Source organism: Hyperolius riggenbachi, chromosome 5 (genome assembly GCF_040937935.1).
Source record: "Hyperolius riggenbachi isolate aHypRig1 chromosome 5, aHypRig1.pri, whole genome shotgun sequence".
Classification (NCBI taxonomy): Eukaryota; Metazoa; Chordata; class Amphibia; order Anura; family Hyperoliidae; genus Hyperolius; species Hyperolius riggenbachi.
This window is the reverse complement of record NC_090650.1, coordinates 378,242,816-378,257,884: the sequence shown is the minus strand read 5'-3', so window position 1 is coordinate 378,257,884 and position 15,069 is coordinate 378,242,816. Positions and strand designations below refer to the sequence as shown.

General features: G+C 45.0%; 1 protein-coding gene across 1 annotated transcript in view; it reads left to right on the top strand.

Moving 5' to 3' along the window:
* The window catches only part of CPNE3 (copine 3), a 98,461-nt gene extending 83,974 nt beyond the window's left edge, over positions 1-14,487 (top strand). The window contains exons 11-16 of the mRNA XM_068237619.1: positions 1,385-1,518; positions 3,562-3,616; positions 5,013-5,064; positions 7,953-8,086; positions 12,850-13,086; positions 14,360-14,487. Coding sequence (XP_068093720.1) covers positions 1,385-1,518; positions 3,562-3,616; positions 5,013-5,064; positions 7,953-8,086; positions 12,850-13,086; positions 14,360-14,470 — 723 coding nt within the window. The 3' untranslated portion in view covers positions 14,471-14,487. The remainder of the gene's footprint in view (positions 1-1,384; positions 1,519-3,561; positions 3,617-5,012; positions 5,065-7,952; positions 8,087-12,849; positions 13,087-14,359) is intronic.
* Positions 14,488-15,069: the final 582 nt, after the last annotated feature.

The following is a 15,069-nucleotide window of genomic DNA, read 5'->3' as shown; positions in this document are numbered from 1 at the left end:
ACTAGCCGGATTACCAGCAGTCGTAGCGACAGAACGGAGGGGCCGAGGAGGACGGCCAGGGATTCAGCGCTGCTCATGGGGCTGAAGGAAGCCCCGGGTAGATATAAATTAGGCCTAGTGTACCATCTCTGGTTCACTTTAAAGCAAAGCCTGCATGCAGCAAGTTAGAATAACGCAATCCGTTACAATGTAGTACTGTGAACTGGCCAGTAGAACTGTATGCACAGTGAATCATTACATCGACCACATAGGGGGACACAGGGACAACCAATCATTACACTGAGGATGTAGGGATACACAGAAACAACCAGTCATTACACTGACCACATAGGGGACACAGGCAGGCGACGTGGGAACAGCCAATCATTACACTGACCTCATAGGGGGACACAGGCAGGCGACATGGGAACAGCCAATCATTACACTGACCACATAGGGGACACAGGCAGGCGACGTGGGAACAGCCAATCATTACACTGACCTCATAGGGGGACACAGGCAGGCGACATGGGAACAGCCAATCATTACACTGACCACATAGGGGACACAGGCAGGCGACGTGGGAACAGCCAATCATTACACTGACCTCATAGGGGGACACAGGCAGGCGACATGGGAACAGCCAATCATTACACTGACCACATAGGGGACACTGGCAGGCGACGTGGGAACAGCCAATCATTACACTGACCACATAGGGGACACAGGCAGGCGACGTGGGAACAGCCAATCATTACACTGACCACATAGGGGACACAGGCAGGCGACGTGGGAACAGCCAATCATTACACTGACCACATAGGGGACACAGGCAGGCGACGTGGGAACAGCCAATCATTACACTGACCACATAGGGGACACAGGCAGGCGACGTGGGAACAGCCAATCATTACACTGACCACATAGGGGACACAGGCAGGCGACGTGGGAACAGCCAATCCTTACACTGACCACATAGGGGACACAGGCAGGCGACATGGGAACAGCCAATCATTACACTGACCACATAGGGGACACAGGCACAACCAATCATTACACTGACCACATAGGGGACACAGGCAGGCGACGTGGGAACAGCCAATCATTACACTGACCACATAGGGGACACAGGCAGGCGACGTGGGAACAGCCAATCATTACACTGACCACATAGGGGACACAGGCAGGCGACATGGGAACAGCCAATCATTACACTGACCACATAGAGGGACACAGGAACAGCCAATGGCTGTTCCTGTGTCCCCCTATGAGGTCATTGCAATTGAAAAGATATTAGTGGCTAAGTTAAGGGATAATTATGCATTTGCCATCTCTAATAAATACTGCCCATTTAATCAAACTATTCCACTGGTATAAATTCAGCTTTTCCCTGTGTCTATCGTAGGTTGGCATCGACTTCACCGGATCCAATGGTGACCCTCGCTCCCCTGAATCTCTGCACTACATCAGTCCTAATGGTGTCAATGAGTATCTGCATGCCATCTGGTCTGTAGGCCAGGTCATCCAGGATTATGACTCGTAAGCACTTTTTCCTTTCTTCTTTATGCTGCTGAGATTAGGCCTATGATTCAGAGTACATATTAGGGATGCTAATGTAGTGAGATGTGTAGCAGTCCACAAAAACAACCACATTTCACGTTTCTTTGGATTAAGCAGGGAGGGCAATGGCAGAAATATTAACTATGATTCTTAAAGAGAATCTGTATTGTTAAAATCGCACAAAAGTAAACATACCAGTGCGTTAGGGGACATCTCCTATTACCCTCTGTCACAATTTCGCTGCTCCTCGCCGCATTAAAAGTGGTTAAAAACAGTTTTAAAAAGTTTGTTTATAAACAAACAAAATGGCCACCAAAACAGGAAGTAGGTTGATGTACAGCATGTCCACACATAGAAAATACACCCATACACAAGCAGGCTGTATACACCCTTCCTTTTGAATCTCAAGAGATCATTTGTGTGTTTCTTTCCCCCTGCAGCTATCTTCCACTGAAGTGTCAGGCTGTTTCTTCCTGCAGAGTGCAGACAGCTCTGCCTGTATGTAATTCCTCAGTATGTGAAAGCCCAGTCAGCTCAGAGGAGGATTTATCCAGCTTGTAAAAGATAAGAGAGAAGAGAGAAGCTGTCCTAATCTAAATAATACACAGGCAGTGTGCAGAGAGGGGCCTGGAGGGGGGAGATGCATCACAGAACCACAACACTGAAGAACTTGGCAGCCTTCCAGACACAGGCTGACAAGTCTGACAAGAGAGAGATAAGTTGATTTATTACAGAGACTGTGATAGTACAAAGTGCTGCAGTAAGCCAGAACACATTAGAATAGCTTTTGGAACTTGTAGGATGATAAAAAACAGGATGCAATTTTTGTTACGGAGTCTCTTTAAAGGACATCTGAGGTGAAAAAAAAACTGATGAGAAAAACAATTGTATCCATCCTTCTTCTCCTAAAAATGACTTTTTTTTTAGATATTCCATGGTTTTATTTTATATTTAAATCTAGTTTTTAAGTTTATACTGTTTAATCGAACACTGTAAATCCAGTGCTGGACACTTTGGCGCAGCCGGCGCTACCATAGGCCGTAACTACGGCTATCGCAGGCACAGGGAGTAACTTCAGCGGCGTCAGAAGACGGAGCTGAAGTTGCTTTTAAAACACAATAATTCGACTTCCAGCGTATTTCATTCCCCACTATCCATGTCGGCCTGGAGGGGGAATAGTATTTAGCACGGCCGGGACTTGTGCCGCAGCAGGATCAGCCATATACCGGCTGTGTCCTGCGCCCAAGTCTCCAGTGCCGGTCTCTCTCGTACGCTGTTTAATTGGCTTTGCTCAATGACACCTTTATTGAAGTATGCTAGAGCTCAAATCTATGAATTATTGACCCTTGTTATCTCTTTCCTGCTCTCAAGCCATTTATGGCCCATACTCACGAGGGACTTTTGTCGCCTCAACACGCGGCGCGCGCGTGTTGCGGCGACAGGTCGCCCGTGAGTATGGGCCGCGCGCACCCCGAACTGTCGCCCGCAACGGGCGCGCACCCCGAACTGTCGCCCGTCGCTGATGTCGCCAGGCGATTGAAAAGTTCAATCGCCTGGCGACAGTCGCCGCCGCAACTCCGCCGCAGCTGTCGCTAGTCCGCGTGAGTACGCGGACTAGCGACAGCAACCTCCATTGAGGTACACAGAGCTTCCGGCGGGGGGAGGAGGAACATCGGCGACAGCTTCCGTCATGCCGCTGGTCCCTCTTCCGCGTGTGTACGCGGAGGGACCTGGCGAGGAGCTGTCGCCCACACGCTCACGTGTGCTGGCGACAGGCAACATTTGCTGCCCGTGAGTATGGGCCATTACAGACAGAAAATTATTTTATGGGTGTAATTACTTATCGGTGAGAGTTATGCTGTAGTCTGACCCAGTCCCGACTTGCATACCTGATGTTTAACTTTTTCAGGCAGCATAGTTATTTTTGTGCTAGGCACTGTACATACATACATGTTTATTTAATTTGTGTACACTGTTTTGTTCAATATATGTGTGTATAATTATTATTTTATTTTTTTGCAGAGATAAGATGTTCCCTGCCTTTGGTTTTGGAGCACAAATTCCACCAACGGGACAGGTAATAACATATTTTCTTCAGTATTTGTAACAATTAAAATCGTTTCCGTGGGCTGGGGTTGTAAAGACTAAAGTGGAACTGTAAAACCTTGTATACACGCTAGCAGGGCTGTGGAGTCAGGACAAAAATTACTCTGACTCCTCGATCTGGACACCGACTCCACGGCCCTTGTAGGACTATGCAGTGGGTGAAAAAAATAATCTGACTCCGACTCCGCAGTTTATGAAAGCACCTCCTGCATGCTAGATGCTTCTTTCTCACATCAGCCGGTCTAGGCTGCTTTTGTCTAGAACCTAATGTGTGTGTATAGTGGCCCCCAATGAACCTTTTGAACTTTTCAGCAGTATTCTGTTATCTGTAATCTCATATGTAATCTTTGTTCAGGCAGATAGAAGTGTTTGGCTTTTGTTTACTTTTCTGGATAGATGCTGTTGCATTCCATTGCTATTTTGAGTGCCTCGTTTGCAAAGATAAAAGCACTGTTTTTTTATTTAGTCATCCCTGAAAGGGAACTGCACCTGAAATTCATTTTTTTAAAGGAACCTGTTCATAATAGAGGTATGTGATAGAGTGTGCCATTAGGGGGGTTGAGGTGATCGGCACTACTTACATCTGGGGTGCTGCTTCTCTGGCCGCCAATCTGTATGGCATCTGCCATCATCTTCATGGACCGACCTCCTATGACACATTTTGTAGCCCCCAACATAACTCGAGCATGCACATGCCTGCCGCAATTAATGCTGGGAGATGTAGTCTGTGGATGCAGATATGCTCTCGCATCCACGGACTACATCTACCATTGTTCATTGTGCTGGCCGCACTCAAGACTTCACCAGAAACTACAAAATGCGGCAGATGTAGTCAGTCTGTGGAGAAAATGGCTGAGCCCACACGGATGGGTGGCGAGAGGAGATGCCCAAGTAGTTAAGTAGTGATGTTGAACACTAATGCAATCAGAACGCAATGTGAACGAGGCCTCAGTGCTTTTACAAATTAAAAAAAGCCCTTGAGAATCCCCCATGAGATGTACACTTAATATATAAATATACTCTGTGTGTGTGTATGTGTGTGTGTGTGTATATATATATATACAGTATATGTATATGTATGTATATATATATATATATATATATATGTGTGTATATGTATATATATATATGTGTATATATATATATATATATATATATATATATATATATTTTTTTTTATATATATATATATATATAAGTATGTGTACAAATATTTTACATTTTGCAATTTTTCGCGATAGTGGTCTTTTAAGGAATTAAATATCATCATTTCTGATAGTCTGTTTTAAAATAATGTAATCAAATAATATCTGATTTATACTTGCAGCCATGGTGTGAATAACAGAAGGTGTTTTTTTGTATTTTAGGTTTCACACGAGTTCCCACTAAACTTTAACCCAGCAAACCCATTCTGTGCAGGTAAGGAATGATCTGTGTATCCCATGTCACTCTCACCCCACCCTTGTGACCATTGTGAGTAATTTATAAAAACCTATGGTGTCTTAGAAGAAGCAAATCCTGTATTATAGGCTATTTTCACAATTACCGTGTTTTATAGCGTCGCAGTACTCTCCCCACCACAGCCCATTGCAGTATCTTTGATGGGGTATTATAGCTAAGTGGCCAGCAGTCTTACCTTGCAGTACTAAAGCCTCAGGTCAGACAATAGATAGACTATCTGCATGGAGTTTGTATATTTATGTAGATCCCCCCCTTTTAAATATTAACTGGCTTTCATGTACAGCATTCCCTGTATCGGTGGTGTCAGTATTCTGGTAATTGCTTATTCTTTATAGCTGCCCCTATACAGGTGGTCCCTGACTTATGAACACCTGACTTACAAACAACATGGTTAAAATATGTTCTTTGAAATGAAATATGTCCTTTTCATTTTTGAGAAAATTAATTTTAAAAACATTCTTAGAAAAATGGGTTTTAATTGGTTAAAATGATATTTTGCTGCAGTACTCTGCGGGCATCATGGGGACAGAGGTGACTCAGTGGGGGGACACTGAATGCACAGGGAAACAGGTGACACAGATGGAGGCACACAGAGCCACAGAGGAGGTACAGGGGACAGAGATTGCACAATGTTTCGACAAAACCAGAGACGAAAATAAACAGATATACAATTGGATTTGTCCTTCTATTCCTAAAAATTACTCTTTGAGATATCTCAAGGTTTTATTTTATGTATAAACATTTATAACACAGATTTAATGTTTCAAAGTCTCTGCTCAATTGCAGTGTTTCAAGAGTCCCAGAGTGAAAATACATTTATAACACAGATTTAATGTTTCAAAGTCTCTGCTCAATTGCAGTGTTTCGGAGGGACGCTTGGAGGTCGCATTAAACAAAAAGTTACTGTTGCCATCTTGTGGCCAAATAGTAAAACTACACCCTAAACATTTTTCACATACAAATGAATTACTTATACACAAAAAATTAACTCATTACCTCCCACACTCCCCATTTTATTTTATTTTTGTAATTAAAAAAAACATTTAAAATTTACAATAAAAAAAAATCCATAAATAGTTACCTTAGGTACTGAACTTTTTAAATATTTATGTCAGGAGGGTACAACACTGTTACTTTGCCTATGGGCTTGTAATTAGGGATGGACGCAAAACTGAAAAAAATGCACCTTTATTTCCAAATAAAATATTGGCGCCAAACATCGTGATAGGGACATAATTTAAACGGTTTTATAACCGGGACAAAAGGGCAAATAAATTTCATGGGTTTTAATTACAGTAGCATGCATTATTTAAAAACTATAATGGCCGAAAACTGAAAAATAATTAATTTTTTCCCACATTTTTCCTATTTTCCCATTAAAACACATTTAGAATAAAATAATTCTTGGCATAATGTCCCACCTAAAGAAAGCCTAATTGGTGACGGAAAAAACAAGATATAGTTCATTTCATTGTGATAAGTAAAGATAAAGTTATAGACAAATGAATGGAAGGAGCGCTGAAAGGTGAAAATTGCTCTGGTGCTCACTAGGTAAAACCCCCTCAGTGGTGAAGTGGTTAATCTGAGTATTGATCAATATTTTTATGTTGAGACATCCACTTTATGAGATTTCCCTGTTGTTTCTGATGCAGCATTTGACATCTGTGACGCATAGAGGAGGTCAAGCAGCGCTAGTTATGCCTATTCCATTGTGATTCCCTTACACACTTTTATTAGTACATTTACTGATATTCTACTATTTTGCAGTGCAAATTACAATAGTAAATGATACCTATATTTTACTACAGCTAAACCTAACCCTATTCTCACACAGAACCCTCCCTCTACCGATGCCTAACCACAACCACCCCCTCCAGTGCCTAACCCTAACCACCCCCCTGCCAATGTCTAACTCTAACCACACCCCCTCTGTCTAACCCTAACCACCTACCATCCAGTGCCTTAACCTAAATACTCCCCCATCCAAAGCCTAACCCTAACCACCCTATACCTAATCCTAACTACCTCCACCACTCTCCGATGCTTAATCCTAACCACCCCTGTGCCAGTTTCTAATTCTAACATACCCACCCGATGCCTACTCCTAACTACCCCTTGACAATGTCTAATCCTAACCACCCCTTATCCGATTTATAACCATCCCCCCTTCAGTGCCTAATCACCGCCTGCCAATGTCTAACCCTAATCACCCCCCATCTAATGCTTAACCCTAACCACCCCCCCTCTGATGGCTAATACTAACTACCCCCCTGCCAATGCCTAACCCTTTCCACCCCTGTGCCAGTTTCTAATTCTAACATACCCACCCGATGCCTACTCCTAACTACCCCCTGACAATGTTAAATCCTAACCACCCTTTATCCGATGCATAACCAACAGCCCTCCAGTGCCTAACCACCGCCTGCCAATGTCTAACCCTAATCACCCCCCATCTAATGCTTAACCCTAACCACCACCCCTCCGATGGCTAACACTAACTACCCCCTGCCAATGCCTAACCCTAACCAACCCCTCACAGATCCCTAACCTTAAACCCCCCTGACACCTAATCTTATCTCTGTTTCCCCCACCAACACTCAACTTTACACACACACACACACACACCACGCCTCAAAAAAAAACAACAAGAAATATGGGGTTCTGTGCGTCGGGGCCGTCCAATATGCAAACTGCAGCTACTAATTGCCAAAGTGCAAGTTAGCCAATATTAGTATAACGCCTATGGTGGCATCCATACTTCAACTGCACTTCTGGCGCCGAAATCTCCTGTCTTCCTCTGTTCCAGAGATGTGTTTCTTTAAACCTTCCTCCTCTCACTCTTGCAGGGATTAATGGGATTGTGGATGCATACCGCAGCTGTCTCCCTCAGGTTCGGCTGTATGGACCCACCAACTTTTCGCCCATCATTAACCATGTCGCCAGATTCGCAGCAGCCGCCACACAGCAAAAGACCGCTTCTGTAAGTGCGCTGTGATGCATTCCTAATGGGGATAGTTCATTGGTTTGTTGATTCATTCATCCATATACTCTGCTGTCTTATGGAAGATGCTTCTGTGAGAATTGCTGTTCCAGTACTTGAGCTGATAGATACTTAACTAAGAAGAAGCTAGTCCAGAGGCTTCACATCTCCTCTTCATCCCCACCATTGTCCCCTCTGAACATACCCGACAAGATATGTCCTTGTGGCCATGCTCCCCTTTATGTATGAGAGCGGCCGAACTGCACATGTGTAAGTAAGCTGAAGCCGCCCACTCATAGGCTCCTGTGCAGGGGTGGCCTTATTCTCGCACAGTACACCTGCACTCATGCATGAAGGGGACCCGTCCACTCATGAGCTCCTATGCAGCGGTGGCCATACTCTCGCACAGTACACCTGCACTCTTGCATGAAGGGGACCCGCCCACTCATGAGCTTCTATGCAGCGGTGACCGTACTCTCGCACAGTACACCTGCACTCTTGCATGAAGGTGAGCCGCCCACTCATGAGCTCCTGTGCAGCGGTGGCCGTACTCTCGCACAGTACACCTGCACTCATGCATGAAGGGGAGCCGCCCACTCATGAGCTCCTGTGCAGCGGTGGCCATACTCTCGCACAGTACACCTGCACTCGTGCATGAAGGGGAGCATGGGCACCATTTTATTGCTTTAAAGCAAACTTGAAGCGGAAAAAAAAGTATATCATGGATTGTATGCATAGTAAAGGGGGCCATACACTAGTCGACCAACCAGCCGACCATGAAATTCGATTATTATAATCGAATTGGATGAAAATTGGTGCTGCCAAGTGCATGCCCCACCGACAAAGGGACCAATTTCAGGACAGAAATTCGCCGCACAGTCGATCGCGCATGTTGGAAAATGTTGGCCTGAGGTTAGTTGGTCGGGTGCGCTGCGGTATGGCGGCTGAATTGCGACGCGACGACGAAACCCCCATCGCTGCTGCCGCAATGTATAAATGTGTGCAGTGTATTTATACATTACCTGTCCGGTGTCAGCTTCCACGTGGTTTCCGTCCATCTTGCCGGGTTCCGCATACACACCGGCGGCGCTCTGACGTCACAAAGGCACATAGCGGCTGACGTCAGACGCTATGCGCTGCTAGCGTGTACGCGGCTTACCCGGCGAGATGGACGGATGGACCCGGCAATCTGCTACAGGACAGGTAATGTATAAATGCACTACACAACCTACATTTATACATTTTGGGGGCAGCGACGGCTCAGCCGATTCCCTGATGATTTCATGCTGAAATCGGCTTGTAGTGTATGGGCAGATTCGATTACAGACAAATGTATCTCTAATCAGATTTGATTAGAGATAAATTTGTCTCTTGGTCAAATCTGCCCATATTTGTTCTAATGTATGGCCACCTTTAGGATAGATGAGGAATAGAACATTTTTAGCAAATAAAGGGGTTGATTCACTATAACAAAAAGAGTGCCTTATCAGAGTTGACATGCCTTATCGGAGTTAGCATGCCTTATCGGAGTTAACATGCCTTATCAGAGTTAACACGCCTATTGGGCCAATCAAAGTGCGGGGATAATGTCCTTTAAAGTGATTGGACCCGCAGGGGCTCAGGGCAGGACGAGTGGAGCTCTCGTCATTGCCAATTAGCAGGCATAAGTTCGTAGAGCTTGCTATGCTACTCTGATAAGGCACGCTAACTCTGGTAAGGCATGCTATTTGTTATAGTGAATCAACTCCAAAGAGTCTCATATTTTATTTTCAGTTATATAGCTTTATTTTATAACATTGCATCATTCTGTCTCCGTTGCAGTTTTAAAAGCACATTCTGTCTTTTAAAGGCAATCTGAAGTGGAAATAAACTTATGAGATAATGAATTCTATGTGTAGTACAGCTAAGAAACAGAACATTAGTAGCAGAGATAGGAGTCTGATATTGTTTCCAGTACAGGAAGAGCTACGAAACCTTAGTTGTTATCTATGCAAAAGACTTGGATCCCTGTTTTCTGGAGCACTTATGCATCAAAGAAACAGTCAGACTGATTTAGATAAGATTTTTTTTACTGCAGGGAAGTTGAAAGGGTCATTAGCTCTTGCCTGTTTTGTAGTTTAAAATACAGTGTGGTTTGTAATTGCAAATATGACAGAACTTTGTAATGCTATAAAAAAAAGCTACATATCTAAAAATTAAAATATGAGACTATTTCTTTGCTACTAATATTGTTAATTATCAGTACTGCACATATAATTCATCACATCACGTTTTATGTTTTCACTTCGGTGTCACTTTAAACTATAAAATAAAGTAGAAATAATGACCCTTTCAACTATTCTGCACTAGAACCTTATCTAAAATTTATTTTCTTTGCTACTAATGTTGTATTTCCTATCTGTGCTACACATACAATTCATTATCTCCCAGGCAAAGTTCTGTGACCCCGTGACCTTGAGAATTGCTCCACTCTTTGAGCTGGAAAAAAATTTATTGAACACCTGACCACCTCACACATGCTTCGCCCGTAAAAACAGGCTTTTTCCTGGGATTCCCCCACAATCGGGGTACTTGTTACCATTTAACAAGACTTGCAGTGTGTGGCCATTTATAAAGACACCTAACTTGCTAAAAAAACAAAAAGGTTTCAGGAGCACATCATCTCGACTGGTCTAAACACTGGCTGTTTCAATGGAAACCTTTATCTCAGTACTGAGACATGGGCAGTGCTGAGACATGGGCAGACATAGGTAGTACTGAGACATGGGCAGACATAGGTAGTACTGAGACATAGGTAGTACTTAGACATAGGTAGTACTGAGACATGGGCAGTACTGAGACATGGGCAGTACTGAGACATGGGCAGTACTGAGACATGGGCAGTACTGAGACATGGGCAGTACTGAGACATGGGCAGTACTGAGACATGGGCAGTACTGAGACATGGGCAGTACTGAGACATGGGCAGTGCTGAGACATGGGCAGTGCTGAGACATGGGCAGACATAGGCAGTACTGAGACATAGGCAGTACTGAGACATGGGCAGTGCTGAGACATGGGCAGTGCTGAGACATAGGCAGTGCTGAGACATGGGCAGTGCTGAGACATGGGCAGTGCTGAGACATGGGCAGTGCTGAGACATGGGCAGTGCTGAGACATGGGCAGTGCTGAGACATGGGCAGTGCTGAGACATGGGCAGTGCTGAGACATGGGCAGTGCTGAGACATGGGCAGTGCTGAGACATGGGCAGTGCTGAGACATGGGCAGTGCTGAGACATGGGCAGTGCTGAGACATGGGCAGTGCTGAGACATGGGCAGTGCTGAGACATGGGCAGTGCTGAGACATGGGCAGACATGAGCAGTGCTGAGACATGGGCAGACATGAGCAGTGCTGAGACATGGGCAGACATGAGCAGTGCTGAGACATGGGCAGACATGAGCAGTGCTGAGACATGGGCAGACATGAGCAGTGCTGAGACATGGGCAGACATGAGCAGTGCTGAGACATGGGCAGACATGAGCAGTGCTGAGACATGGGCAGACATAGGCAGTACTGAGACATGGGCAGTACTGAGACATGGGCAGTACTCAGACATGGGCAGTGCTGAGACATGGGCAGTGCTGAGACATGGGCAGTGCTGAGACATGGGCAGTGCTGAGACATGGGCAGTGCTGAGACATGGGCAGTGCTGAGACATGGGCAGTGCTGCGACATGGGCAGTGCTGAGACATGGGCAGACATGAGCAGTGCTGAGACATGGGCAGACATAGGCAGTACTGAGACATGGGCAGACATAAGCAGTGCTGAGACATTGGCAGATTCGACTAAGAGACAAATCTCTCTTTAATCGAATCTGATTAGAGAAAGATCTGTCGGCTGCCCAAACACTGCAGGCTGATTCCCGATCAATTTCATCTCTTGGGAATCAGATGCATCTGCCACCTTGCTGCTGTTCCCTGATGTATAAATGTGCTGTTAGAGCTCAGCCACACTATAAGCGCTTTTCTGAGCACTTGTGATTGATGAGCGCTTTTTAAAAATCGCTCCCATTCACTTTCATTAAAATCGTGGTAAAAATTGCAGCGATTTTATGCGTACGCGATCACGGCGTACCTGATTTTTACCATGATTTTTATGAAAGTGAATGGGAGCGATTTTTAAAAAGCTAATCAACCACAAGCGCTCAGAAAAGCGCTTATAGTGTGGCTGAGCCCTTAGTGTGCATTTTATAAATTACCTGTCCTGCTTCGCGGTGCCAGTCTGTCTTCCGCCGCGCTTCTGTTAGCTGCATACATGCTGCCGGCGTGGCACGTGTGTAACGTCACACGCCAGCATTCTGTACCCCGTATAGCAAGTATGCGGCTAATAGAAGAGCGGGGGAAACCAGACGGGCACCGCGACACAGGACAGGTAATGTATAAACACACACCTACAGCACTCTTATATACGTTGCGGGAACAGCGCCAGGAGTGTGGTTGCTCGTCCCGATATCGCTCACGCTACTGTCGTGCACCCGATTGAGCAAGTCAGCCCTACATCTTGCAGCTTGTGTGACCGATTAATGCGACCAATTTCAGCCTGAAATTGGTTGCATTGTCGATTGAGCATACACTTGGCGGGACCGATTATAAATATCGAATCGGATGGTCGATCGGCCACCAAGTCGCCTGATGTATGGCCACCTGTAGTGTCTGAATGGTATTACTTTTTGTTCTGTAAATTGATCTGTTTCTCACCTTTAATTTCTTACTGTGTTTTGTAGCAATACTTTGTGCTGCTCATCATCACCGATGGGGTGATCACCGATCTCGATCAGACCCGACAATCCATCGTTAATGCTGCCAAGCTTCCGATGTCCATCATCATAATTGGCGTTGGAGGAGCAGACTTTAGTGCCATGGAGTTTCTGGATGGTGACAATGGAGGTCTCCGGTCCCCCACCGGGGAGATGGCTGTACGAGACATTGTGCAGTTTGTGCCATTCAGGAAGTTTGCACAGGTCAATGAAATATTTTATTACTAACAGAATTAAATGTGGTGCTCACATACCCCATCAAATTGTAAAGCAATTCACAATCATCTAACAATTATCTAACATTTACACCTGAAAGTTAATTAAGTTCATGAATCACTTTCCTCTGTGCCTCTTTGTTTGGTGGCAGCCATGCAGAGAGATGAGAATGAGTATAGAGATGACATATTTGTCACCTAGTCTGGCCATGTGTGGTCTATGCATTGGGAAAAAAATCTGCTTGTTAGATTAATGAGAGAAAGGGCTAGAATTATATCTTGGGAGCCTATAGGCACAGAAGTTCTAGTGCCCTAAACTCCACCTTCCACTGAACTCGCATCGCAAGGTTGCTGGCTGGTCCTGGTTCCCCTCTTCCCCTGACCAGAGTACCTGTGCTTCCCATTCTCAAGCCGTGCTGATGTCACCACTCCAGAGCATAGAGAGCTGTATGTGTGGTGCTGCCCAACCTTCTAGAGAGAACTAAAGAACTGGGTCGTTAGAGCCCATGCCAGCCACTGGTGACAAATTCAGCATCACTCTGCATAAGCATTACAATTGCATTGGTTACTTCTCCAAGTGCCTCCCTCTTTTAATAGTTTTAGGGTCTCTTTGAGGGAAACTTAAAATAAACTTGAAATAAATACAACAGGAGGACTTATACTTACCTGGGGCTACCTCCAGCCCCCTGAACTCTGTGGACTCATTCGGTGTCCGTTTTGGTCCAGTCCTTCTTCCGCTGTCAGCCCCAGTAGTCGATGGCTACTGTGCATGCGCGGCTTTGGTCGTGAGCTTCATTGGTCACGTTCCTGTGACTGGGCTTGTTCTGCGCCTGTGCAGTTAGTTGAGGCTGCGCAGATGCAGAATGCTACAGGACTGAGGCCAGGGCCACACAAGCACATTAGTCCCCAACTGGCTCAGTCAGGTACTTTACCGGGACTGACTGCAGTGGAATGGACAGAACCGGATGGACACAGAGGGAGCCAACAGACTACAGGGGGCTGGAGGAAACCCCAGGTAAGTTTAAATCTTTTTGTTGTATTTATCGAAGGTACACTTTAACACACTTCTTTTCTCAAGACAGTTTCCCATTTTCACCACTGCATTAATCTTTCCTTTGTGACCACAAAACTGTGCCCCGAACATTCAATTCTCACACTGAGATAGTACCTTGTTTTAAGTATCTGTTTACCATGATGATTTACTGAATACATTTTATGTTCTCATCCTTTCAACCAATAACTTGTCTTTTTTCTCATTTCAGGCTCCAAAAGAAGCCCTTGCCCAGAGTGTCCTGGCTGAGGTTCCCCAGCAAGTCGTCTCCTACTTCAGCATGTACAAGCTGAAACCACCCAACAACCCAGCAGCCAAATAAAAAGCCCTCCGTTAAAAGTTCAGGCCACCAAAATTTGTATTTCAGTATTAGATGTTTGCCAACACTTCTGTCTTGTTGCACCTGCATCTTTAGACTAGTTGAACCCCAGAAGACAAGGTGCATAAATATTTTATCTGGTACTGAATAGCCTTACCTTCTTCTGTGGCATAGGTGGAAGAACTCCTTCAGACTGTTTCTTGGCTTCGAAATCAACCTGATTAACACCTTAATTTTTTAATGTTCTGTCCATCGTCTACATGATAGAGCTTAGTAGTAAGTTCTCAGCTCCATTCAGCTTCCATCGCTATTATCGGTGGATGATCGGTCTGTCCCATGGATTTTCAGTTCTTGTTATATTTGGAGGAGGAAGGAGGACGAAGATCACCCCACATGGCTGGTAATAATGTAAAAAAGGAGTAGGGGTACAAAGATAACATTGATGAGGAGGCATCAGAATTGAAGTATCTGTTTTGGGTGGACTACATAAGCCCATGGGATTGAGAAGAATATGGAGGTTGTCGCTGCTGATTTCTCCTGGCCGTTGTGTTTTGTTCTGGCTTTTAAGTCCCTCTCCAGCCACAAATGTTTTCCTAGATGTG